Source organism: Panicum virgatum, chromosome 7N (assembly GCF_016808335.1).
Source record: "Panicum virgatum strain AP13 chromosome 7N, P.virgatum_v5, whole genome shotgun sequence".
Classification (NCBI taxonomy): domain Eukaryota; kingdom Viridiplantae; phylum Streptophyta; class Magnoliopsida; order Poales; family Poaceae; genus Panicum; species Panicum virgatum.
In genome coordinates, this window is record NC_053151.1 from 2,431,337 (window position 1) to 2,458,892 (window position 27,556).

General features: G+C 41.1%; 1 protein-coding gene across 1 annotated transcript; it reads left to right on the forward strand.

Moving 5' to 3' along the window:
• The first annotated feature begins 22 nt into the window (after window positions 1-22).
• Window positions 23-4,034, forward strand: LOC120681968. Its single transcript, XM_039963668.1, has 6 exons — window positions 23-566; window positions 888-2,861; window positions 2,949-3,140; window positions 3,229-3,339; window positions 3,429-3,597; window positions 3,698-4,034. The coding sequence occupies exons 2-6, from the start codon at window positions 2,533-2,535 to the stop codon at window positions 3,815-3,817; spliced, it is 921 nt and encodes a 306-aa protein (XP_039819602.1). The 5' UTR covers window positions 23-566; window positions 888-2,532; the 3' UTR covers window positions 3,818-4,034.
• The last annotated feature ends 23,522 nt before the right edge of the window (window positions 4,035-27,556 follow it).

Sequence of the window (27,556 nt, forward strand, 5' to 3'; positions counted from 1 at the left end):
CGAATTTTTATATCTATTATTTGAGAATATATATGATAAATTTGATGTTTATTTTTTATGAATCTTTACAAGATCAATGTTAAATACAAGGCTATGAATTTACGTAGTAAATTCTATATCTTATTTGTCCATAATCGAAGAAAAATGATCAAAAATCTGAGATCCGAATAGACATCCGTTTCCATAGTGGCTTTTAGAACTAGCCATTACAGACCTTTTCGTTAGCATATTAACATTCAGATTGAATTCATATAATAACGTCCGTTGGAAATAGTAGAACTCCAAAGATGCTCAAGATGGAAAACAACCGTCCACTGAAAATTGTAGTGAAGGTGGACTATTCTTTTTTGGCGAATAATGCTGGACTAGTAGAAAATATCAACTGGGGGAATATACCGGCTGTATAATTGCTGGAATCCTTTTTTGTACCAACGAAAAGGATTCCACCAATTATACCAGCCCACCTTGGAGAACATCCTGAACATCGAAAAGATCAAAAGCACTACAAAGACACCCAGCAAGGTTCAGCTCTCTTCCAGGAAAAAATTCCCATCATTGTCACGAAGGTAAGTAATGATTCCTACTATCGGTGCATCTTATCATTTCCGCATCTCTGCAATGCTTTGTATCGACGCTAAAAAAGGACAAGGAAACTCATATTGACTTTTAAATGTTTTCATTTCCGTAAATGCTAACTTTAGATTGAATTCATATAATACAACCTGTTGGAAATAGTAGTAGACTCCAAAGATACTGGGGTTGTAAACAACCATCCATTAGAAATTGCCTGATTTTTTTGTTTAATTACCCTGCCTGAACCTATAATTTTTGTTTGAAAGAATAACACTTGACAACATCTACAACTTAGTTTTTCTTTTATTTTGTAGCCTTCAAGTGAAGTACTCACACTGCTAGAAAAAGCCACATTCGTCCACGGCCCACTAATATAAGGCAGCCAGACTTTACCAAAGAATATGAGAAGCAGAAGGCCTTCTGGGACGAGTTCAAGGCATACAAGCTATCAGAGGAGGCTAAGGCATTGAGCGCTAAGAATAAAGAGAACTCGGACAAGAACAGAAATCCACATCGTCTAGGCTCACGTGGCTACATTCACCAGTTGCCTAAATGGGACGCGCGACTTGCAGAATTGGCAAAGGACGGTGTGACTCCCGTTACCAGCGATTGGCAGCTCAGAGCGGTACAATTCCTGCTGGCTAGAGGGGCAAAGTTCCAAGATGATGGTACACTTTCTGTACCAAATACGGACGTGGCCAACTCATGACCACGATGTCCACAATGACTGAAGAGGTGAGGCAGGGGGTCCGCAACTCTTGGAGGGAGCAGGACGTGATCACCCAGGCACTCGGAAACGCCGAGCACCCCGGTCGCACACGAGGGCACGGGGTTTATCATTGGAAGATAACATTCCAGGATGAAATATCCTCTTACCGGCGTAGACGGACTACACATGCTTCACTGCAAGAAGATTACGAAAAGCGGCTTAAGGAGTTCAAGGACAGGTTGGTAGCAATAGAGGCCTTTCAATCGTCACAAATCTCTCCTCGTCCGGCAAGCATGAGCCCGGGGGTAAGGCAAAGTGTTCGTAGTAGCTGTGGATCAACTCCGCTTGATGTGGATGAGTCAAATGCAATTCATGTGGTGGATTTTATCACTAGTTGCGTTCCAGTGAAGCTGTACATTCAGCAGCAATGGACCACTGACAAGGTTGCAATCGGCCAGGCCTGGCCTCCAACTAGTGATGTGTTGCACAACAACGTAGTTCCACCCAGATATGCTAAGGTCAGGCGGTCAGCATTGACAGGATACTGCATAAGAGATTCATCAGAATACACATTGAGTGCCCAGTGGAGACCGACAGGCCGCGTCTAGACCAGAATCTAAATACCTTTGTTGCTTGGCGCAAAAAATGGATAAGGCTTGTTGACGAACCCTCTGATGATGAGGACGAAGATGACCTACCTCATAGCTCATCTCAACCTAGAGATGACTTGCCTCTTCCTCCTCCTCCTCCTCCTCAGTCTCCACGTTCCGCTTCACTAGAAGCTAGAGAGCAGCAGCCTCCTTCGCCGCATCCTCCTCCACCTAATAAGTCGTCTACTCCTCCACGTCCAGCTTCACCTGAAGCTAGAGAACAGCAGTCTCCCCCACCTCTCTCCTCACAAGATGCTACAAAAGAGCAGACTCCTTGTTCTGCACCTCAGCATAAGGAAACAGCCCAGCAATGCACATCCCATTCATCACGACCCCAGAAAAGGTCATCATCGAGTGGTGTAAGTAATGCTCCCAAAGAGACTCAGAAAAAGGAGATGAACGCGAGCATTACATCATTGATGAAGAAAAAGAAAAAAGAAGATGAACCTCCAACCAAGGAGGCAAAACTTAGATTTCTGAAAAGGATAGCCGTATTCGAGAAGCCTGGAGTTTCGGATTTTGACAGGCAAATTAAAAGCTTACAAAATAAGGAATTGGTTGAGCAAGAACGGGCTATTATGATGGTAGATACATAAACTGATGGAAGGTGCGACATTGACATTTGAGGAAGCTCAAGAGATCTATTTTGATACTATGGAAAAAGCCAAGCTCGCCTACAAATTCAAACTAGGCCAACCATTGATTGAAAGCAAAGAGCTTCCACGTTTGCCCTTACACATGCGTGATCTACATCAATATTACAAGCTCGACAGTAGTACAGCAGGGAACAGTGGGTTCGAAGTGGTCATCAAGGCTGACTCGGTTTTCCATCATCTAGATGAAATGTTGCACCATGTCGAGTATGAAGACTTGTTTCAGCTCTACCAGAGGCGCGACATGGGTACCCAACTTATGATGTTGTGGTCTCTGTAAGTAAAATACTACTACACACACGATATTATCTCAACTATATATGTCGTCAACGCTTTAACATATGTATACCATGCTTTATGCAGAAGAACGGCGGAATTGTGTAAGACTGCGAAAATAAAGGATTTTGCCTTCTTGGACCCCTGCTTAGTCAATGAGCTCAACATCACAGGCAAAGGATACGCTGACGTAAACGATCTGTTCAAGAGGGTGAAATATTTGATCGCAGGGTTCCTTGAAAAAGGGCAGACTGAAATACTCCTAACCTACAACTGCTCGTATGTGTTCTTAAGCCCTTAATTATTTATGCCTTCCTCTATTTATTGGAACATTAATCATTAACTAGCTAGTCCTTTTTTATTCTAGTTTCCATTTTGTCTTCGTGACTATCGACTTTGATTTCACACGTATCGAGGTGTGGGACTCAAAGCAGAGGTCACTTGATTATGTCAATGACCTAGTCAATTTACTTAATCGGTGAGTGTGTCCATTATTCCAACACACACATACACATAGCACATTAGACTGTCGCAACCTTTCTTACCTTTTTAATAAACTTGTCACAGTGTCAAGGCCGAACTTGACAAAGAGAAGAAGAGTCACACCCCATTTGTCGTTGCGTCTAGTTCCATGCAATGCCTTGATCAACCGGAGGGCAGCAATGAATGCGGCTTATACGCGATGTGGGCAATGCTCCGTCACATTGGCATCAAGATGGAAGAGGGAAATCAGGATGTATGTATGCTTCCTATTTCTTGTTTGTCTGTTAATTCGACAAAATAATGTTGTTGTCTTACATTTGTGCATTTGCATATTGTTTTGTCTTCAACCACAGCGCAAGACACATGGCCATAACAAGCTCACTGAACAAGAGATCAGAGGATTTCAAGAAGAGATAGCAAACTTCATCCTGGAACACGTGGTTAGCGTTGAAGGGAAATACTCCATTGCATGAACCAAGAGATATGGCGGAGATTACACTCAAGAACTGGTGTCTAGACTGATCAGCGTAAACCCACGAAACAAGATGTCCCGCAACCTCTTCAAAGACTAGTGAACTTTAATTTCGATTTGTATTGGGCCATGTGAACTTTAATGTCGCTTTGTGTGTCAAACTACATTTTGGAGAACATTGCAACATTTGTAATATATCTTGATGGATTTGTGGTGTATATCGTTGTATTATATAGTGCATTAGCATAGAGCACCTTAGTAAATAACAAACTAAAATATTAAATAACATAAAATATTAAAATAAAAACCTAAAAATACGTATGGCAAAACTTACATCAGTGGCGGTTCTACTGATGGGCATCACTGGCGGTTTTAGAACCGCCAGTGAAGATGGGGCATCACTGGCGGTTTTAAAACCGCCAGTGATGGCCACCTCATCACTGCTGCTATCGTTATGGCAGTTTTGGAAAACCGTCACTGATGGGCTTTTAGAACCGCCTGTGATGTGTTGATCTGTGGTAGTGTCTTATTGATCCTTTTTGTTGTAGTGAAGAATGTAGATGTGGAGGAACATATATTTTTTTTCAAAATATATATTATTATTCAAGACGCCCTTAGTGTTACATATATTTGGAAGCCCTAGCATATGTAAGCCTTGTTTACAGCGAACATGTGATTAACAATACACTTATTACCGTTTATCAATTATGAGGAGCATCCACACATAACAGTACACAACCATATAAATATGCCCTATATACCACAAGGTATAGGAGATGCAGCAGGATCTCAGCAGGACCACTCCATGGAGGGACTTTATTTGGGCATGCAATTCATTTAGAGAGGCATGTCCGTCGACCTACATATGCATGCCTGGACGCAGCGTACGTAATCTTCATAATATTTTTTCTTCTGTAGTCTCATACCTAAGGTTATAGCAATTGATATCGCCATAGATGCCATCATTTAGCTTTTGAATCTCTTCATCTCCAATTGTCAGAAGATCAGCCTGCATGTACGAAAAGGGAACTTCAAAGGAACCGCGCGTCACAACCGCGGTTATTGCCACTTTAGTCTTTGGAGGTACATCAGCTTCATAAGTAGCATCATGCCTTATTGATTCTTCAATGTTTTTTCCCTAGGTGTATGACCCAGAAAATTCACCAGTAACTTTAACTTCTCCCTTTACTATCCATGAAATCCTAGATTCTACCGTGGTTTCAATGCCAAGTTTCAGTGTAATAATGTTGTTATCCCAGTGCTTTCTTGTTGTCTCTGTGTACGACATGTCTAATTTGTAATGATTTGTTGAACTGGGCTGTGTTTAGATGCGAAAAGTGAATCTGAAAAGCACTGTAGCACTTTTCGTTTGTATGTGGTAAGTATTGTCCTACCATAGGCTAACTAGGCTCAAAAGATTCATCTTGCAACGTACATCCAAACTGTGCAATAAGTTGTTTTGTTTATCCACATTTAGTATTCCATGCATGCGTCATTTGCTATATTTAATGTTTCGATGTGATTTCAATGTGACGGAAAGTTTGGAAAGTTAGGAGGAACTAAACACAGCCCTGGTATTGTTGACATCACATGCAGAGGACATAGTGAGAACCTCCTTAGTATAAATCCTAGCTTATGAGAGGTGGAACTCAACATTGTAAATTTCTCATGAAAGAACGGGCTCTTGCAGCCATAATTTTGTTTCCGCCCTGATTGTGTCCGCTGCTACAGCGAGGCAACCACATCGTGCCCTCACCCAGAAACAGTAGTTGGACAGGCTCCTGAGAGCAATGCAGTTGTCGTGAATTTTGATCACCTTAAATGTTGTGTCCCAAGTATTAGAGTCAGTAGAGTCAGCCCAGATCCAATTTGTCGGACTGCACCTCCAAAACTTCTCAAAATGTCTGGATTTTATAGAAATAGTTCCATCAGCTTGTTGATCGATGATATTCACCACAGTTGAATCCCCAATATCAGATGCATAGAAATTCAGATGATTATGACCCTCGTAGACCAGGACGCTAAGGTACTTGCCGTTGTCACCTTTGAATGCAAGATATTTTAGAAGTTTCTTATGTTTGTCGCTTCGGGCTCCCTGTTGTCAAGAGACATTAATCACAATCAACGTTTATATGAAGGAAAACCCTATTTCTAGTTTAAACAATGACAAAATTATAAATTCAATTTGTTCAAATATAAATACCTTGCTGATATTATGTATTAATAAAGACCATATCAAACAATTCGTATTTCAAAAGCTGAAGGGAGTGCTTACTACTGTGAATATCCTTGACTGATTGAGTAGGTCACTATATAACTAGATATTTTAGATAGAAGTTTATCAACATAGCATGATTGCCCATATCTTCATCATACACCCTCCAATCCACAGTACTAGCTATAACATCCAAATCTGCTTACCGACAGCACTTTAGTCGGATCCATCGCACAACTCTTACACTTTTATCCTCACAAAATGGTTGACACAAAAGTGCTATATTTGAAACGCGAAGGCTTATAAGATAGCAATCATCCTCCTACGCTTAGAATGTAGGATTAAACCCACCACCACAGAACCATAATCACAGGCTACACGGGCCGACTACAACCACATATAGGCTGCATAGGCCACTACAGTGCTATCACAAATAGGTTTCCCATGGGTTCAGATATTACATCCACCACCCCTCGGTACATGTGTAATGTAACGCCCCATATCCAAATTCTGCTTATGACTTTATGAGTCATCTTCACACTTCAGTCATCGCTTCGCCAAAGAGGGTTAATATAACCTGGATTTGCTATGTTTTGAATGCAAAGACTTATAAGCCCACCACCTGGGTAAATTTGTAATGTGTGACTAAATCTATGCCATCACAGCAACAATAATCTTGGTCACGTGGGCCATCTATTACCACACATTGACCGCATGTGCTACTACATAACTACCACAAACAGACTTCTAAATGGTATTATACGTACTTGACACACAATTTGCAGATTCTTAACTTTAACATCTATTTTCCATTAATATATAACTAGGAGATCAAAACAAAGTTATATGTCCAGATGTGCATTAAATAATATTTTCATCATGTCATAAATCCAATATATGTTGTAGTACCTGCATTGCCTTTTATAGTTAGTCATTACCAAATAATTGAGTTACATAAAATATAAATAATCCAGGTCTGTAAACATTAGAAATTAAAATCTCTTTAATTCAAAAATGACTTTCGAAAGAGGAAAGATACAACAATAATGACCAGCACTACAACCAAAACTAAAATGATTTGAAACAGATTATAAGATAAATTTCTTAGAACTGTTTTTAAATTATCTACAATTTCAACAAAATTAAATATGAAATCAGAAAATAAAAGTAGTTTCCCACTTCATATTTTTCTATTTAAAATATAGAAAGTCAAAAAATAGTACCTGAACATTATTCATCGCTCCAAATCCCTGCAAAAGGATACTTATAAGTCATCAACTGATAGTATGTTTTGATAGATCTAGAAGTAGCTTTCACAAAAAAGAGTTACAAATAAAAGATAGTTATAATGTTTGCTCATACCTATATTCAAAAAAAATATAATCGAGTAAAACCAAAAATAATATAAAAGCTAATACCAACATCTGTTATAGAGCAAACATCATCCAATTCATTCTTGTAGTTTCCCATGAAAACAGACACTATTCATGACACTTCAGATTTTCATGTAATTTGCAATTTCATATGCAATTTCCCTTTAAATTTATATTTCCTTTACCCTTAAACTAATGGCAAAATAGCCGTTTTCGTTCCTAAACTATTACTCGAGGCTCAGTTTCATCCTTGAACTTTCAAAACTGCCGTTTCAGTCCTCAAATTCTACTTTTCGGCTTAGTTTCATCCTAGAACTACGAAGATGACCGTTTCGGTCCTCAAACTTTATATTTCAGGCTCAATTTCGTTCACTGTAAACTATCGGAGTGCATTTCTATTTTTAAAATTTTATTTTCAACTCAATTTTGTCTATACAAAAATGAAAACTTATGTTTTATGCATAATTTCATCCAGCAATTATCAAAATATATTTTGGCTCAACTTTGTCCTTTGTCCAGTACCATCCTCAATTTGAGATGGATAGACACCATTAGGTATTATAGTCCCTATCATCGTCCCAGCTATCGAATCGAATAACACACTTTAAATATAGATATAACTATTCTTAAATGAATTATTCTATCCTATGGGTAAAAATATTATTATGTACATAAATGGTTATTAGTAGAGCCTAACTCTAGAAATAGCCAAGAAAAAATATAGACCTGCTTGCGGTTCAATATATCCATTTATTATTAAGGAATAAATAACAGCATTTGAAGCAACTATAATTGCTTCTATAAAAATTATTTAGACAGATATATAAAAAATGAACCATTATAAGAAAATATTAAAAATAACCACTTAGAATTATTAATTGTCACTAACGATTTTTTGGATGAATATTATTTTTCTATCTCCAATTGCTGGTAGTGTTGGAGGTGACTGGGTGCAATAATGCAGAGTTCCACGTAGGACGATATATAGAATTGAGTTGAAAATAAAAATAAAACAAAAACGACTTTGGATGAAATTGAGCCTAAAATGCAAAGTTTAAGGACTGAAACGACCATCTTGGTAGTTCTTGGATGAAATTGAGATTAAAAGTAGAGTTTGAGGATTAAAATGACCATTTTAAAAGTTGAGGAACGAAACTGAGCCTCAAGTAATAGTTGAGGGACTAAAATAGTTATTGTGCCTAAACTAATATATGTGATTTGACTATTAGTGATACAAAATCTGAGAGCCCATGTGTCACTACATCATCATATGCATAAACATGTCATTAGCATGTGCATAGAAATTGAAGCATGTTTTAATTGTGTGGGCATTCAAAATTTCACATGTTTAGAACTTTTCTTCATTTGAAATTCAAATCATGTATCTAGTGAATTTCTAAAACATTTAACTAAAAAAGGAAGTCATGTTTAATTAAGTTGATGTCAGCAAATGAGTTAAATGGGGATCATGTACATGTTGTGAAAAATACTAGTCAAGCTTTACAAATTGATCCTTTTTATATTGAAATGTTGAGAATAATAAAACCATGAATGGAAATGCTGTTTAAAAATGTAGATTACATAAACACTTGACATTGTCAATATAAAAGCTGTACAATAGGTGCTATTTAATTTATTGATACTGTCAATAAATTAGTACCTGAACATTATTCACTACTCGATATCCCTGCAAAAGAATAATTATAAGTTACATGACAGTTCGTTAAGGTAGATCTAGAAGTAGCTTTCACAAAAAAAAAGAATTACAAATAAAGGACAAGTATAATGTTTTCTCATACCTATTCTTAAAAAATACAATACTCAAGTAAAACAAAAAAATAATATGTAGCTAATAAAACAAAAAAATAATATGTAGCTAACTACCAATATTAAAGTTATGCAATGTAAGTACACTGGTTAATATATAGACCCCAGATCATATAAATTCATTATTCTGTAGTTTCCCATGAAAATAGACAGTATTCATGGCACTACCAAACACCCCGTAAAAGTAGCTTTATCAGTAGATCTGAATCAATTTTCATAAACATTTGCTAAAATAGCTTCGAGGTGTTTTAGCAAGACGATTGCAGAAAGAAAGCTAGCAGAAGCTAGTATTTTAAACTTCACCTCAGTTCCTGTGCTATGAGGAGCTGAAAAAAAGCTTTAGTGAGAAGCTGTTTTATCCGAACTTGTTTGGTAAGAGAAGCTAAAAATAGCTTTGTGATACTGTGATAGAAGCTCTATCAAAAACACCCTTACAACACCACATGCATATGTAGTTCGCCTCTGCAAATATACGGCATACCAATACATGCCAATACATACAAATTGGTCAGATGTACGCACATAGGTTTTAGATATCCACTGCAAATAGTTAAAATGTCACCGAATCAAAACATTACCACTGACCATAGGCATTTGCACCGTTGGTTTCCAACACGACAGTGTTCGACCGACTGTAAAGATCAGCTTTTGTGCCATATAAATGTCTGGGGAGGTTGAACATTTCTTTGAATTTTTGGCCGCCAAAAAATTAGAAAATCTCTATTATTACACAAAGGAAGCCTCCTTACCTTGCGTGAAACATCCGCCAAAAATTTAGAAAATAATTGTTACATAAAGTAATCCTCCTTACCTTGCGTGAACATCCTTCGTCGTCTATGTAATCACACGTTACTAATGAGAATGGGACCTTTTTTGTGTTTTGATCCCTTATACCTAAAACTTGGGAAGAGTGATAATTTTCATGTAGTTTTCTTGTGTACGCTCATGAGTGAACCACGACAACAAGTGTCAGGCTTCATAGACTACTAATGCAAGCCAGAAATTAGTTTCGGACAGGACCGTGGTACTAAGCTGCTTGCCACGGCAGCGACCGTGGGTGGCAGTTTAGTACTGGCTGGTAATACCATCCGGTACTAACTTTTTTTTTATTTTTTTTTTCATTTCCTGTTTTTGGATATAATTCGTATTCTTATTCGTATCTATAGCCCGTTTGTGCGTAGCTAGCATTCATATTTATACTTGTATTCATAGCAAAGACGTATATTGATATATATATATACAAATATATATATATATATATGTATATATATATGTACAATTGATATACAATTTCATAATACAAGTTTAGCGACACAAGTTTTTCCATACAAGTACTTCAATCATCACTGTCGCAGTCATCTCTGTTTTGATCAAATTGTCCCAGGCTTATTCTATGATCTGCATAAGGGATTTATGACCTCGTCTAGCAAGAATCCACAGATTTCTTCTTGAATCGCCCTAATTCTTTCCTGTTCTATGAGCTCCTCTTTCATTTGCCATATCTGTCACGTACAAACATTATTTATTTAAATCAACACATGCACGGAATTAAAAGCAAGGAATCCTTTTAATTTTTTTACTTAATTTTTGTGCGTCATTTTCTTCGGGCCACTAAAGGTGCGGATCCAGTCATACACATAGTACCCGCATAAGTTATTTCCTTCCGCCTGTCTCATACACTACATATATATATACACACACATACAGAGTTATGAAGTGTTAATGGCACTATTGGAAAAATGTACATTGGTACCAGCACGTTAGTGCCGGTCAACCAGGGGCCGGCACTAACGTGCCTGAATAGTACCCGGCGGGCACGTTAGTGCCGGCTATAAACCCTAGCCGGTACTAACGTGCCATCGCCCCAACGGTCAACATCTATCCCACAACGGTCAGAAGCCTGTTAGTGCCGGCTAGGGATACTAGCCGGCACTAACTTGGCACAGGGCATGTTAGTGCCGGCTAAACATCCACAGTTAGTGCCGGCTAAAACCACCAGCCGGCACTAACTTGCCCCGTATATGCCACCCACTCTTTCTTTCCCAGCCCGACCAATTCATTTGGCCGAACTCCTCCTCTCTACCATGGCGTGTTAGAGGGGAGGTGCTACCCATTTTCTCCAAAATTTGTGAGAATTTCGCCTATTCAAGTGCACCAAAGGTTAGTACCTTCTTCCGCTCTTCTTTCACTCCGTTTATTTTTTTGTTTCATGCTTTCTAGATAATGAAAATTGTGATTTTAAGGTTGAGGAAAAATAAGCATAATTTTTCAATTTGTTCACTAATTTGAGCAAAATAGAATTGATTTGTTACTTTTTAGAGAAGGTTTACTAGATAGTTTGACTTTGACATATTTAGAGTAATTTTTGTATATGTTATTATGCAAAATTTTAAGGATTTTAAGGATGAGGGAAAATGAGCATGATTTATCAATTTGTTCATTAATTTGAGCAAGGTAGAATTGATTTGTTGCTTTTTAGAGAAGGTTTACTATATAGTTTGACTATCACACATTTAGAATGATTTTTTCGAATTATTTCATGGTGACATGTGTATATGTTATTGTGCCAATTTATTTTGCTATTTAGTTTACGTTTACTAGATAGGTGGCCTATGACACATTTATAATTTTTTTGAATTACTTCATAGTAACTTGTTTTTAGGGATAATGAGCATGATTTTTTTAATTTGTACATAAGTTCCACAAGAAATAAGTTTCGCCGATAGTTTGCATATTCTAGTTTCTTTGGATAATTTGTGTTGGATGTTGAGACATTTATTTGTGTTTATTCTTTTAGCGACAATTATGCCAATTTAAGATATGTAGAATTGATTTTTGTTTTAATACGGTAATTAATTACAGATGGATCGGCAATGGATGCACGGAAGCCGGAGCACCTCGGTGTGGATTAGGGTTTAGATTCTTTTCTCAAGGCGGCAATGGAAAATAGGTCGCTAGAGGGTTTAATGTGTTGTCCATGCAGTGTTTGCAAAAATAAAAAGGAATTCCGGAAAAGAGATACTCTATGGAATCACCTGGCCTTGAATGGTTTCATGAGTAACTATAGCCTTTGAACCAAGCACGGTGAAGTTGGAGTTATGATGGAAGATAATGAAGAAGATGACGATGGTGATAACAATCTTCCAGATTGGGCATGGGTTCATGAAGCAGGTGGCTTTCAATATGAACCAATGGACAAGGGTGAAGCAAATGTTACATAAGAGGAGCCACCTGACGAGCTAGGTCAGGCGTTGCTTGATGCACAGAAAGACAGTGAGATTGTGAAGGAGGCATTAAAGTTCGAGAAGATGTTGGAGGATCACAAAAGGCCGTTGTTTCCTAGTTGCAAACTGGAGCAGAAGAAGTTAGGTACCACGCTGCAGATGCTGAAATGGAAGGCAACTAATGGTGTCACCGATAAGGGATCATGATCAAGGCACATTCGTCAAAAGAAAGATCATAAATATTCCAGTAGATAATGATAATGAGTAGTAGTTTTATCCAAATTATATGTTGTATTTTCTAATTAAGTGATGTAATGTAACACACCGCGTCGTGTTTATCTCAATTCTCGATATTATTCGTGCAATTAGGACTCAATATCATCTTCAGATAATATTATATTTTTGCATGGTATAAATATTATTTACTTTCACTAATTTTGCATTACTAGGGGCGTTGAAACATTAAATTACAAAAAATAATCAAGTAATTTGCGAATTGATTACATCATTGTATAGACTATTATTGAAAAGTTTTTTATATATTTTTGCATGGATCAAAATGAAAGGTTTTCGATTTATTATGAATAATAGAACCATAGACATTTATAAACCCTATAAGCTACACATAATTGATAAGGGTAGCATATTTGTTAATTTATTTCAATTACTATTATTATTGTGTAGATATAATTTACAATATGCTAAAAAAATTAAGATATCAATTTTTGTTATACTATTCTAATTATTAAGCCTATTAAAAATTGAAGATATCAATTTATCAATATTAAAAATGTAGTGTAAAAGGGAATTGGGCACCCCATTTTAGCTTCCCGCCAGTTTGGACACGTTATCGCCGGCTGGTAATTCTAGCCGGTACTAATGTGCACACATTAGTGCCGGGTAGACTTACCAGCCGGCACTAATGTGACCCGCTGACGTCACAGGGGGCAGGTTAGTGCCGGCTGATAAGTCCAGCTAGCACTAACCGCGCCTAAATTCACAAATTCCCCTTCTTCTCTCCGCGGGTTCACATATCTCCGCCTAAATTTCAGATCAACATCGCCCCCTGCTCTCGTGCGCCGACGTTGCCGTGCGTGGGTTCCCGGCAGGCCCTCGCCCGCATGCGCCGCGCGTCGCGTAGTCGTCCCCCGCCGCGCTGGCGCCTCGTCCCCGACGCCGCCCTACCCCCACCGCCCTGACCTCGTCGTTTTCAGCCGCTCCACCGCGCGTCTCGCCGCCCCACTGCCACCGCGCGCAGCCGCGGCATCTCGAGGTCGTCCTCCGCCATCCCGGCCGCCCCCGCCGCCCCAACCTCGTCATCCTCACCCACGCCGCCGCGCACCTCCTCGTCGTCCTCGCTCGCCCGGCTCGGCCCGCGCCGACGCCCCGACTCGTCGTCCTCGACCGCGCCACCGCGCTCCTCCTCGTCGACCTCGCTCGGTCCGCGCCGCCGCTCCTCGTCGTCCTAGCCCGGTCCGCGCATGCACCCGTCAAGGTCGTCCTCCGCCGTTCCCGACCGACTGCCACTGCGCCACCGCGACCTCGCCGTCCTCGCCCGCGCCACCGCGCGCCTCATCTTCATCCAGGCCCACGCTGCCACACGCCTCGTCGTCGACCTCATCCGGTCCGCGCCGCCGTGCATTGTCATCCTCGCCCGGTCCACGCCGCCACCCCTCCTCGCTCGTCCCCGTCGAACTGCGCCCAGAAAATTGGTATTTGATTTGATCCGAACTGCTCCCTCAATAATCCTGAGCAAAAATTTTGAAATGCCGAGTAAAATTGGTTAATTCTCTAGCTAGTTCGCCTTACAGACATGCAACATTGGTTAATTTTCGAAATGCCGAGCAAAATTAATTAAACAAGCAGTTCGAATATGGAACAAAGAACTTAGACATTAGCTAGAGGTTTAAGTTTTCAGAACTATGAATTCTTACTAAGGCACATATTGGCATATTGTAATCTCTTCACTCGGAGGTCATTGCAATCTCCGCTGGATTAGCTATTTTATATTTTCTTTTGAACTGATTAGCCATGTTCTGTTACGAGTCGGAGGTCTTCGGAATCTGTGAACCAAAGTTTTGCCATGGCTAAGTATAAGTAGCAAGGAGATGGGCTAGGAAAACTCCATAGTAGCTATAAATGGTACTCAGGCTGCAATGATTTCCCAATGTGACGGAAAATGTATTGTTTAGATATTTTCTATAAGAAAGTCAGAGGACCTATCAGCCTGCAAGTTTCAGATGCGAAATTCAGAGTTGTTAGTGGGCAAGCCTTGGTGGATTTCTAGAGGAAGATGATAGATTGTGTTTTTGGGCAGGGATAGAATTATTGGATGCTCAGTTATGTTTTGAGTGATAATGTCTGGGTTAGTGGGCAGGGATAGAATTATGTCTAGGTTTTGAGCGAGAATGAGCGGCATTCACCTAGACACTATGCCTATTCATTTCTGGGCAATCAAAGCCCGGCCTTTAGCAAACTTATGAAGCGTCCTCTACTTATATATGTTCTCTCCAGTTAAGATATTTGGATTCTTACCTGTAGTACCAGTGCATATAGTCGCTTGTTTATATATAGCTAAGTAGCTAACAGTAATATTTTCTTGTTTGTCTCCGTGATCTATTTTTGGATGGCTTGGAATTTGGTTACTAATGAAAGTTTCATGCCCCTTGCAGTTTCCAATTAACCTGTACTATGCCTGCTAACTATGCTTTTTGCCAAAAAAAACTTATGCCCTTCACTGGGCCTGCCCCTGGAATGAATAGAGTAAAGAGAGTGAGAGGATAATTTAGCATCAATCTAAGTGATAGTTGGTAATTCTCTTGCTGCTGCTACTGAATTTGATTGAAAGTGTAGTCAGCTGGTCTTTTATGGTCATAAAATGGATTGCCATGGCTAAAAGAACTCCTATGGTAGTCCATACTTAATTTTGGATAATATTATGCTTTTCTTTGTACTTAAAATCCAAGTCCTGTGTACTTAAAATTTTGGATAATGTGAACTGGTTGGAATCAATAAATTGCTTGAATCTTGAAATAAGCCTTAGTCTGTTTGAATCTTGAAATCCTCATTGCTCACCTCGATCAAGATAATTCAGTCTTGTACCTGGCTTCCATCTTTGTGTACACAAAAAAATTAGGAGAATTGGTTCATTTCAATTACATATGTTCTCTGCCGATTGTTCAGTAGTTCTCAGCCGATTGAATAAAAAAAATCCTATGACCATTTATGAATATAAACAAGTGTACAATATTTTTTTTAAATACATGTGTGCCGCACGCACATTTTACTAGTAGTAGAAAATACTTAATGTTTTTTTATTGTTTCAGGTAGTGGAAATGGTTTGTACAGACAACCAAGACGAGTTAATGCACGAGCTCATTCGTGGTAGTACTGGGTACATTAACGATGGCAGCCAATTTTTAAACTTGCATTATCATGGTGACGAGGAGCAAGATATTAGTGGGGAGGAAGAAGAAAATGTCGAGGAAGCCAAGGTATAAAAGTTTAGATATTCTTTCAGGCATCAGGATAAATGTTTTTGTCAATATATATGTGATTAGAACTATTTGTGTTATGTTGCTAGCTTTGTTGACGATTTCAGTCCTTGTGTAAGCAGTCATGCTCCTGCTAAAAATTCTCATAAATGTTTCAGTCAATAAGTTACCTAATATTATGATAATTTTCAATCTGGAACCCTTGTTCCAAAGGGATATCCATCTGGAACCCTTGTCCAAAGGGATGTCCAAAGGGATATTATGATTAGAACTCTAGCGTTGAACCCCCCTCCCCCCACCCACCCGCGCACTCCCGCACCGGCGCGCTGCGCCTCCGCCAGAGTTCGATTCCCAACTGCTGCCTTTTCCCTTGAGTCATCCTATCTGGTGCCCCTCCGCCCACCATCTTGCTACCCCCCTCCCGCACCCTCCTCTCGCGCCGCCGCCGGCCGACCCTCCGCACCCTCCTGCTGTCGCGGCGGTGCCGGCTCCCACCACGATGTCGCCCCCTCCCTCGACCGTGTGGCGTCGCCCGCTTACCCTCCACGCGCGCGTCGGATCTGGTGGTGGAGGCCAGCACGGCCGCCGGTGACACGAGCGCGGGTGCCAGCAAGGGCGCCGCAGGGCCGAGGGAGGGTGCCGCTGCAGCAAGGCATCAGCGGGGCTCGACCGGCGGCGGGCAGTGTAGACCATCCAGGAGGAGAGCTACGCACCGGCGAGGTGCTGATGCCAGTCAATGGTCAAGGCCAACTAAACAGAGGGATGGCAAAGGCTGTCCCTCTCATAGCGCTCGTTTTGTCGTTCATAGCTTTTCTCGGTTTTTTTTTACTTTCCTATGCATCTTTGTGTAAAATAGCAGTGCTCTTTTTTGGTGCTGCCTCTTTTTCCATGAGTTGGATCAACATAATTTGGTGCTCACTCATAGGAAAAAACGAATTTTCAGCAATACAGTAGTTACCATGACCACTGAATTGAGGCTTCATTTGCTATTTGTTGTTGTCCACGTGAGCTGAGCGGCAGTGCTAATTTTTGTCCTAACAAAAAATTCAAACCAGAATTACTAGATGCTTGGCGCACGTTTCTGTCCAAAATGGCGTGTAGGTAAAAGAAATTCATGCAATGGCATACATATGCGAGGGAATTTTTTAGTGGCACATAGGTAACTGCCGTCTTTTATAATGACATACAGGTGAAAGGCTCTTTTCCCATTCTTGAGCTGGTCAAACTTGACTCTGTTATTGTCTGGCACAAGGAACAAGAAGGGAGCATCAGAGAAATAGGAGGCACCCTAGAGCTTCATGAGGCTCTTGGGGCGCCCTGCTGGTGCTGGATGCGCGGAAGATGAGTAAGGTACGATGATCCTTGTGCAGCATAATCTTGCGGAGCTCGGCCTCCAACTCCCGCTGCTCGTCACCCCCGCCGCCGCGAGCAGCATCGGCCTCGGTCAGCCGCGCACGCACTCCTCCGTCCCGAGCTAGATGTCGAACTGCTGCACCTCGACGAGTAGCAGCTTGAGGTACGTCATGATGAGGAACCCGAGCGCGGTTATGAGCTATCCGCTGCTTGGAGATGGTGCTTGGACGCGTGAACGGGTGACGCGCTGTGCAGGCAAGCGATCTCGGCGAGTGGGTTGGTGCCTAGCGGTGTTCGCACCGTAGCTCGCTACGGCGTAGACGTCCAAGTACGTAACTGAAGCGAAGAAGTATAGTTCAAAGACTAAATTGGCCGGTGCAAGAGTACGGGGAAAAGCTCGACCATTTGCTAAGAGTTCGGGGACTATTCTGCTTTTATTTTTTTTCCTGACTATAGAAACATATATTGTCTTTTGGTTGTTTTCATATGCATGAACAAAGTGTCACCCGTAGCGTTAGCACGGGCAAGCTACTAGTATACGTATGTGTGCGTATATATACGTTGCTTCGGCCAATGGCATGATGCCAAATGGACCAATAGGATCTCAAAGATCCTAGGGACTTTAGATATAGTAAAATTATTTTTCAGGGAAGGGTCTCTCTGGAAAAAGAAAGGGCTAAAAAGTAATTATAGGAAAGTCTGTGGGCCTATGTTCAATAATTCAAGGGCTTGACTGTAAAAAGGTCAGGGCTAGCCTAAGACAGGTGGGCCACTGGCCCACTGGCCCACTGGCCCACTGGTCAGTTGACTAGTCAAAGGGGGCGAGGTTGCGGCACTGTGCCATGGGCTTAGCCCATGGGCCGGTGTGCCAGGGCGGCCTGGATCATCGGTCCACCGCGGACCGATCCCACGGTGGCCGGAAAAAGGGGAGGGTGTGGCGAAGGGCTGCCGGAGGGCGTGCCCGGTGGCACGCTGGCTCGCCGCCAGCGACGGGGTTGGCGGACCAGGGGCAGGAGAGCGTGGGGAGTGCGGGAGGGGTGGTGGCCTCGTTGGAGGACCGCCGGAGCGGCGCTGCGCGGTGGCCGGAGGCAGCGGCAGTGAGGGCGCGCGAGGGGATTGCTCGAGGAGGCGCTACCGGAGGGGGCTAGCACGTGCCAGAGGTGTGCGTGCGTGCTATGTGCGTGTGTGTGGTAGTGGATTGGCCGGAGCGCCGCTGCAGGTGGCTGGCAGTGCTCACTGGTGGCAGTGTGTGGTGGCGCACGGCGCTAGGGCGCCCTGTCGCGGGGTAGGAGGCAGGAAGGTGGAGGGCATCGGGGTGGTACTCACTGAGCTCGCTAGCGAGGCAATGGCGGCTTGGCCAGAGAAGGGGGGAGAGGCGAAGGCGGCGGCGGCATGGCGAGGCGGCGATGTGGAGGTGCGGCGGTAGAGGAGGAGGCCGGCGGTGTGGAGGCTGGCGGTGTGGATGCCGCCGGCGGCGGCGTGGCGAGGCGGCGGCGTGGACGCCGGCGTGGAGTGCGTGGATCAGCGGCGGCGGCGAGGAGGCACGACGTCGGCAAGGATGAGGAGTGTGAATCGACTAAGTGTGAGAAGGCAGCTATGCCCTTGCCCGGTACTAACCTGCCTCCTGCGCAGGTTAGTGCCGGTCGGGGACATGGCCTGGTACTAACCTGCGTAGGTTAGCACCGGTCGGGGACTTGGCCCGGTACTAACCTAGTACCGGGCCGTGGCTCCAACCGGTACTAACATGCCTCCACGGGCGGGAGAATCTCAGGCAGGTTAGTACCGGGCAGAGCCATGGCCCGGTACTAATGTGCGCATTTTTCAACATGCAGAACTACCTTTTATGACAATAATTCTTGTTTTAGAGCTTTTTAATTGTACTAAATTAACTGAAGGCAATAAAAATAACAATATATAGTATTTTCAACATGCAAAATTATAGTATTGTACAGTTTTCATCACTTGGTCAGATGACATATAGTACTATGCACTTAATTCAACATATTGATTCCAAAATTACCTTTTATGATAATGGTTAAATTAACTAAAGGCAATAAAAATACCAATATATAATATTTTCAACTTGCAAAATTATAGTATTGTACAATTTTCATCACTTGGTCAGATGACATATAGTTCTATGCACTTAGTTCAACATATTGATTCCGAATTACCTTTTATGATAATGGTTACATTAACTAAAGATAATAAAAATACCAATATATAATATTTTCAACATGCAAAATTATAGTATTGTATAGTTTTCATCACTTGGTCAGATGACATATAGTTCTATGCACTTAATTCAACATATTGATTCCAAATTACCTTTTATAAGTTTCTTAAATACTTTTTGTTTTCCATAAATTAAATATAGGTTCTAAAATTGCAAATATATAATATTTTGATACGACTACATACATACATTACACAAATTAAACATAGGTTCAAAAGATACGACATCCATACATTACATAAATCACAAAATACAACATAATGGTTACACGATTTTTCTACAGTATTTTACAATTTTTCTACAGTATTCTGCAATTTTTCTACAATATTCTACAATTTTTCCACAATATTCTACAATTTTACTATAATTTTCTATATTTTTTGGCAAAAATAATGATCTATAACGAAGGATGCACAAAATAAATACCAAGTATATACATTTTTTCACTTCAAAAAATTAGCAATTTTGCATTCCCTAGCTTCAAATATTAACAATATGGCTAGCCATATTGTATCACTTGAAATTAAATGAAAACAATATTGCTATTATCAAGAAAATTGTGCTCATCCTTACTCTTCCAATCAACACAAATTTCCCTACGTATAAAGCATGAAACGAAGCCTAAATACCACTAAAGACGAAGAGAAGATAAAGTTGCTAACCTTTTGAGCACCTGGATGAGTGAAATCCCCTAGAAAGTTGGGAGAAAAAAAATGGGCAGCACCTCCTCTCTAAACCGGCGCCATGGAAGAGAGCTCGAGCTGTCCACAAATGATTTGGCTCGGGCTCGGGGAGGAAGAAGGCTCATATATAAAAAGCATAGTGGTACCGGCTGGTGGCTCCAGCCGGTACTATCAGAACCATTTAGTACCGGCTGGAGCCACCAGTCGGTACTAAATCTCATTGGCTCCAGTTAGTACCAGCTGGATCCACCAGCTGGTACTAAACTGCACTCGGGGGCGGAGCTAGCCGCTACAGTGCGGTAGTTTAGTACCGGCTGGAGCCTCTAGCCGGTACTAAACCGCTCCCCGGGGCACTGTAGGCCCGGACCGGTACTAAGTTGCTGCCTTAGTACCGGCTGAAAGAGTATGAAATTTTTACTATAGTTCAAGCATATAATAATAAGCCAATCATAAAAATTTGACCACAATCCGACCATTGAAACTACGGCTACGAATGATTCAAATTAATTATAAAAAGCACAAATCTAAAGTTACAGTAAAAATTTTATACAAAAGTATATCATATTATATATTTATTGTGTAGATCTACTCATGTGGAGTCCAATAAAATTGGATTTTCTATTTTATGATTTTTTGAAATTTACTATGATTTTTTGAATACGCAGTAGGAATAAATCAAAAAGAAGATAAAACCATGTTACTGTAGCAAACCACCATTCAAAACAGCTTCGGGGTTATTTAACCGGTTTTGGAAAATTTAGGGGGTAGAATATACGGTTTTATAGTTGAGGAAGTTAAGTAGTCACGGGGTTATACTTCGGGGAGAGATGTAGACTTTTTTTCTTTGCACTGGAGGTTCAATGTCCACAGTTACTATATAGTGCTTTTCTGTGCCAGTGGCCAACAACGCTCAGCTGCTCCCAGGATAAATTTCGGTCATGTGAGGATTGTTACTGGTTCCGACGGATCATTTGTTGGTGCATCTTATCATTTTCGAACATCTGCACTGCTTTGTACTGACGCTAAAAAAAGCATACGAATTTTTCGTTAACAAGATGTTTTCGTTACCACAGTAACCATAGTGGCTTTTAGAACTAGCCATTACAGACCTTTTCGTTAGCATATTAACATTCAGATTGAATTCATATAATAACGTCCGTTGGAAATAGTAGAACTCCAAAGATGCTCAAGATGGAAAACAACCGTCCACTGAAAATTGTAGTGAAGGTGGACTATTCTTTTTTGGCGAATAATGCTGGACTAGTTTTCTACTACTAGTAAATATCACCTGGGGGAATATACCGGCTGTATAATTGCTGGAATCCTTTTTTGTACCAACGAAAAGGATTCCACCAATTATACCAGCCCACCTTGGAGAACATCCTGAACATCGAAAAGAGCAAAAGCACTACAAAGACACCCAGCAAAGTTCAGCTCTCTTCCAGGAAAAAATTCCCATCATTGTCACGAAGGTAAGTAATGATTCCTACTATCGGTGCATCTTATCATTTCCGCATCTCTGCAATGCTTTGTATCGACGCTAAAAAAGGACAAGGAAACTCATATTGACTTTTAAATGTTTTCATTTCCGTAAATGCTAACTTTTAGATTAAATTCATATAATACAACCTGTTGGAAATAGTAGTAGACTCCAAAGATACTAGGGTTGTAAACAACCATCCGTTAGAAATTGCCTGATTTTTTTGTTTAATTACCCTGCCTGAACCTATAATTTTTGTTTGAAAGAATAACACTTGACAACATCTACAACTTAGTTTTTTCTATTATTTTGTAGCCTTCAAGTGAAGTACTCACACTGCTTGAAAAAGCCACATTCGTCCGCGGCCAACAGTGCCCCGGGGAGCGGCTCCAGCCGGTACTAAACTGTCGCACTGTAGCAGCTGGCTCCGCCCCTGAAAGGCCCTTGTTTGGTTTTGGTAATTGAGTGACAACTTAGGTGGACTAATAAGTGTTTATGTTGAGATACATAGGAGATTAGTCCACACAAAGACACTAGTATGAGCAACGTGTGCCATGGAGGAGAAATGGCTAAAGGTTGATGCTATGCTCATATAGTGTGATCGAGGAGCTCATTGCATATGAGACATGACATGGAGTTATGTGACCAAAGTGGAGAAGATCAAGACAAGGCTTGGCTTGATGGACCGGTTGCAATGGAGAAGGGCAAGTCAAGGCTTTGAAGCGAGGGACCGCGAGGCGGTGAAGCTTGGGCAAGATTTGGCGCCGATGGACCAAGGCAACGGTGAAGAGCGAGCAAGGTCAAGATCGAGGGACCAAAGAGGTCATTTAATGATATGGAGTGGATCATATCATTCAAGGAAGATCAAGCCAAGTGTTGACTCATGAAGATGATCAAAAGGCTTGATGGAGTTTGGTGCTTGTGTGGCATCAACATTTGGGAAGATGAAATGGAATGCGCAAGGTAAAGGTATGACTTGTAGGGCATTTCATTTCACCGGTCAAAGGTTGTGTAGAGAAGTGCATGACCGGATTTAGGATAGACGGCCGTACTATCAAGAGGGGCAAACTTGTTTTGAATGGCGGACGGTCCGGTCTCTGTGAGGCGGACAGTCCGCGAAAACTCTGTTCTCACGGGATTTAAGTGTAACGGCTAGTTTGGGGCCTCCCTCTATAAATAGAGGGTGTGGCCGGCCATTTGAGGTTGCTGAGCACCTTGGGGACTTGGTGTCCATGTGTGAGAGTGCTTGAGAGCCCTCTACTCACTCTAACTTGATAGTAATCATCCGATCGAGTGAGAGAGCGATTCTAGTGCGATTGCTTTGAGAGATTGCATCGAGTGGCACTAGGTGATCGTGTTGCAAGCCGGTGTGCTTGTTACTCTTTCTAGTGCGATTGCTTTGAGAGATTGCATCGAGTGGCACTAGGTGATCGTGTTGCAAGCCGGTGTGCTTGTTACTCTTGGAGGTTGCCACCTCCTAGACGGCTTGGTGGCTGCCACCTCCTAGACGGCTTGGTGGCAAGAGGCTCCGTTGAAGCCCGCAAGAAGATTGTGCGGTGCTTCGGAGAAGAGATTGTGAGGGGTATTGTGCTCACCCCGCGGGAGCCGCGAAGAGCAACTCTAGTTGAATGAGACGTGAAGAGCAACAAGTGGTCCGGCCGGATCATGTGCTAGAGCTCGGTGTGAGCACTCAACGTGGGAGAGTGTGACTTGAGAGTCACCACTAGCAAGAGGATCGGCGGCAACCTTGGAGCTTGTCTCAACGGGGATTAGCTTGGTGGCAACCAAGTGAACCTCGGGATAAAAATCACCGTGTCAATCTTGTCTACTCTTCTCGATGGTTTGCATTCTCCAAATCACAAGCCTTGTATTTACATTCATCTTTATCTTGTGCTTGTGTAGCTAGAAGTAGAGATCCTAGTGTAACTAGTTAGCTTGTGTAGCTTAATTAGTTGCTCTTGCTTAGATTGTGTAGCTAAGCAAGTTGAGCTCTTGGATTTGGATTGTGTATCCTTGTCCTTGAGCATCTAGTGAGCTTAGGTTTGGCTTTATGCTTTTGCTCAATAGAATTGTGTAGGAGCTCCCCCGGTTTGTGAAGTACTAGTGCTTAGGCTTGTATGACTTGGCATTAGAATTGTTAGGAGAGCTCTTACTAGCTTGGCACTCCATTTGCTTTGTGTAGGATCTTTTTGGAGGTGCCTTAGAGTTCTAGTTAGAGGGGTGAAGTCTTGGCTAAGCGAGTAGTTTCAATTCCGCATAAGTTTCTGTTAGCCGGCGCAATTAGTTTTAGAAAGGACTATTCACCCCCCTCTAGTCCGCCATCTCGACCCTACAAGTGGTATCAGAGCTGAGGTCTCTCATTTGTGGTCCTTACCGACCCGAGAGGATGACGACTTATGTGCTAGATGTTGAGTGTCCACATATTTTTGATGGCACACACTTTGCACGGTGGAAAAATTGGATGATATGCAATTTTAAATTTATTTGCCCTCTAATGTGGTGGATGGTGGATGTAGGTTTTTCTCATGTGTTAGATGAAAGAAATCTAACTCCAACACAAGAGAAATGCCTAGATCTAGACATCCAAGCTACTAACATATTGTTTAGATCTTTGCATGATTGCATATTTGGTGAGATCATGGATATGAAAACCGCCCACGAGATTTGGAGATATCTCAATGAGAAATATGGGGCGGCTTCCGATGATGAAGATGATTTTAAGGCCAAGGAGGAAGTGCATGAGGATGGTGAGCACATTCACGACATGGTTGTTGTGGAAGATTGCTCCACCTCATGGTCAAGTGATGATGATAATGATGATCAATCTACAACAAGCTCACTTGACATAATTGATGGTGATGATTCAAGTGTTGCAAATGATGATCCTACTCCAAGCACACTTATCGATCAAGTTGGTTCATGCATGGATGATATTTCTACTTCAAGCTCATCTCCATCATCACATTGCTTCATGTCACAAGGTGACACAAAGGTATCAAATTGCAATATGATTGATCCTAATTCATATGATGAGCTCTTGAATAGATATGCTAGCATGACCAAATTATTTGAGGAAGTGTTAGCCAAAACAATCAAATTTGAAAAAGAAAACTCTTTTCTCAAAGACACATGTGAACAACAAAAGCATCTACTTTATGTCATGAGTTGTTCACATGAGGAGTTAAAATTGACTCATGAGGAGCTTAGTGTTGCTCATGAGAACTTGGTACTAGACCATGCTTTACTCACTAGCAAGCTTTGTAATAAAAGAATTAAAACTAGTGAGAGCTCATCACATGGGTCAAAGGATCAATTGCAAAATGTTGCTAACCCTTGTGATGTAGGCAAGAAACATATATCCACCTCATGTGATGATTTATTGTCTATGCCATGTACTTCACATATAGATGCTTGTTCTTCTTCTACTATGCAATATGAGACTAACCTTGTAGAAGAAAATAAAGAGCTCCAAAGTCAAGTGAAGTATTTGAGCAACAAGATAGAGAGATGGACAAAATCAAAAGTCACCCTTGAAAGCATAATAAAAAATCAAAGAAGCTTCGGTGACATGAGTGGCATTGGTTCCAACAAGAGCAAAGCCAAAGACAAGAAATGGGGCAAGAATAAATATAATAGGAAGATGAAGAAGCAAGAAGAAATGAAGCTATCTCATTTCATGTGCTTTCAATACCATGAGATGGGACACTTTGCAAATGGTTGCCCCAACAAAGAAAAGCTCAAGTTGAAGAAGGAAGAAGAGAAGCTTAACCATGTCAAATGCTTCAAGTGCCGCACTTGGGGTCACCTCACCTCAAGGTGCCCAACCAAGCAATTGGTGAAGCAACAAGAACCTCAACCAAAGCCACAAGTTGAGCAAGAGAAGGCACCCCAACTTCAAGTAAAGATCAACCATGATGATCAAGTTGATGATTTGAAGATGATGAAAAAGAGAACAAGAAGGGGTGGCAAGGCAAGAGCAAGGCATCCAACTCATATTCAAGATGCCAAGATGTTGAGCAAGAACAAGATTCAAGATAAGAATCCACATGCTCACATCAAGTGCCATAGTTGTGCAATATTGGGTCACCTAGCTTCGGGTTGCCCAAACAAGTTTGAGAAGAAGGCTCAAGCTAACAATGAGAAGCAAGGCAATGAGAAGCATCAAATGAGTAAGGAAGAAAAGGCTCAACAAAAGAGAAGATGCTACTTATGCCGGGAAAAGGGACACATGGCTTATTCATGTCCCTTAGGTACCAATGACATTGGAGGCTTGACTCAATTGGTTTTATCTTGTTCATCATGTGATTGAGTCAAGTAATTGAAGCGTAGTGCTATTCTCATCCCAATGTCAAGTCAAAACAATGAAGTCCAAGTACTACAACATACAAGTGTCTTATTCTAGTTGTGAAGATTTATTGGAAATATTTGATGGCTTGCAAATTTATTTGAGTTGAATCTCGTTTTTTGGATGAAAATCATTTTGCAAGTTGGGAAATGAGCTACTTGTCATTGCCTTTTCAAATGTGACTTGAAAACTAATACTTATGGCATTTGGTTCTTATATGCACTCTTTGCTTCAAATTTCTGAATTTTTGAGACATTTATGCGCTATTTATGAGTTTCCTTGTTTTTACTCGATTTATTTTTTATTTCACATTCTTACTCACTCATATGAGTCTTTGGATGGTGTTCATGCTAGTTTTGAGATTTTTGGAAATTTTATTTGAGCATTGATCCAATTCAAAGTTGAAATTGTGAAAATTGGAAAAATTCTGGGCTGTCTAAAATTTGGTTGTGCGGACAGTCCGCGGGTAAAAGGCGGACAGTCCGCCGTTCATGAGATTTGTTTACCAGAAGGCTCTGCAGAAAAGTTTTAAGCCACAAAATTACACTGCGGACGGTCCGTCAAAAGACCGCGGACGGTCCGCTGATCATCGGTTCAACCTGCAAGCTTCGGATACACCGATGGGTTGTCTACTGAACAATGCGCGGACGGTCCACCAAGGTCCGCGGACAGTCCGCCCATGGTGTTTTCAGGAGGATCCTGACAGCTAGACTTATCATGAGCTACAAAGATGATTGAATGGATATGATCATGAGATGACATTCAATATGGGATATGGTTAGATATATGTCTTGTGAGTTTATTCAAATAAGTTGACATCAAGTTTGATTCAATTTGATAAAGTATAGCTCAATTGCTCAAAATCTGTCCTTTATTGAAAATCTGAGTAAGTTGAGAAGATAGCCATAATTGGATGATCAAATCTATTTGGATTGGCTTAAAATTTGGTATGCATTCCCTACACTTATGATACTAGTTTCTGTACAAGTTTCATGAGAATATGAGGAGGGATACTTTGGTTTTGGAGTGGATCTTGTCAATGCATGTGCAGCAGTTTTCAGCATACACCTATGAGTGAAGATGTGAAATCTGGTAGCAATCTAGAAATGCATTGAAGCTCAAATTTTTATGGCTGCTATATGACTTAGTATCACACATCTCCACAAAATTTCGTGGCAATTCAACTTGTACTTTGAGAGATTTGATATATTCCTTGAGAAGTACAAAATCTGCCAGAAAAGTGACAAATATTGGATTGATCTTAAGTCACTTAAATTGAAAGGTACTCAAGTTGGAATCATCGTTACAAATGGTTGAGGAACCTAGGTTTGGTTTTGAGAGGAGCTAGAAGCATAACAAGTGTTGGGTACAAGACCATTTGAGTGTACTTATCACATTTTTGGTACTCAAATTGAAAGATCAAGACTAAGCAAAATAGAAAGAAAGGGACTTAAAGAAGACTTGAAGATTATTCATCATTTCTAGTTCATCATCTTGATCAATCAACCAA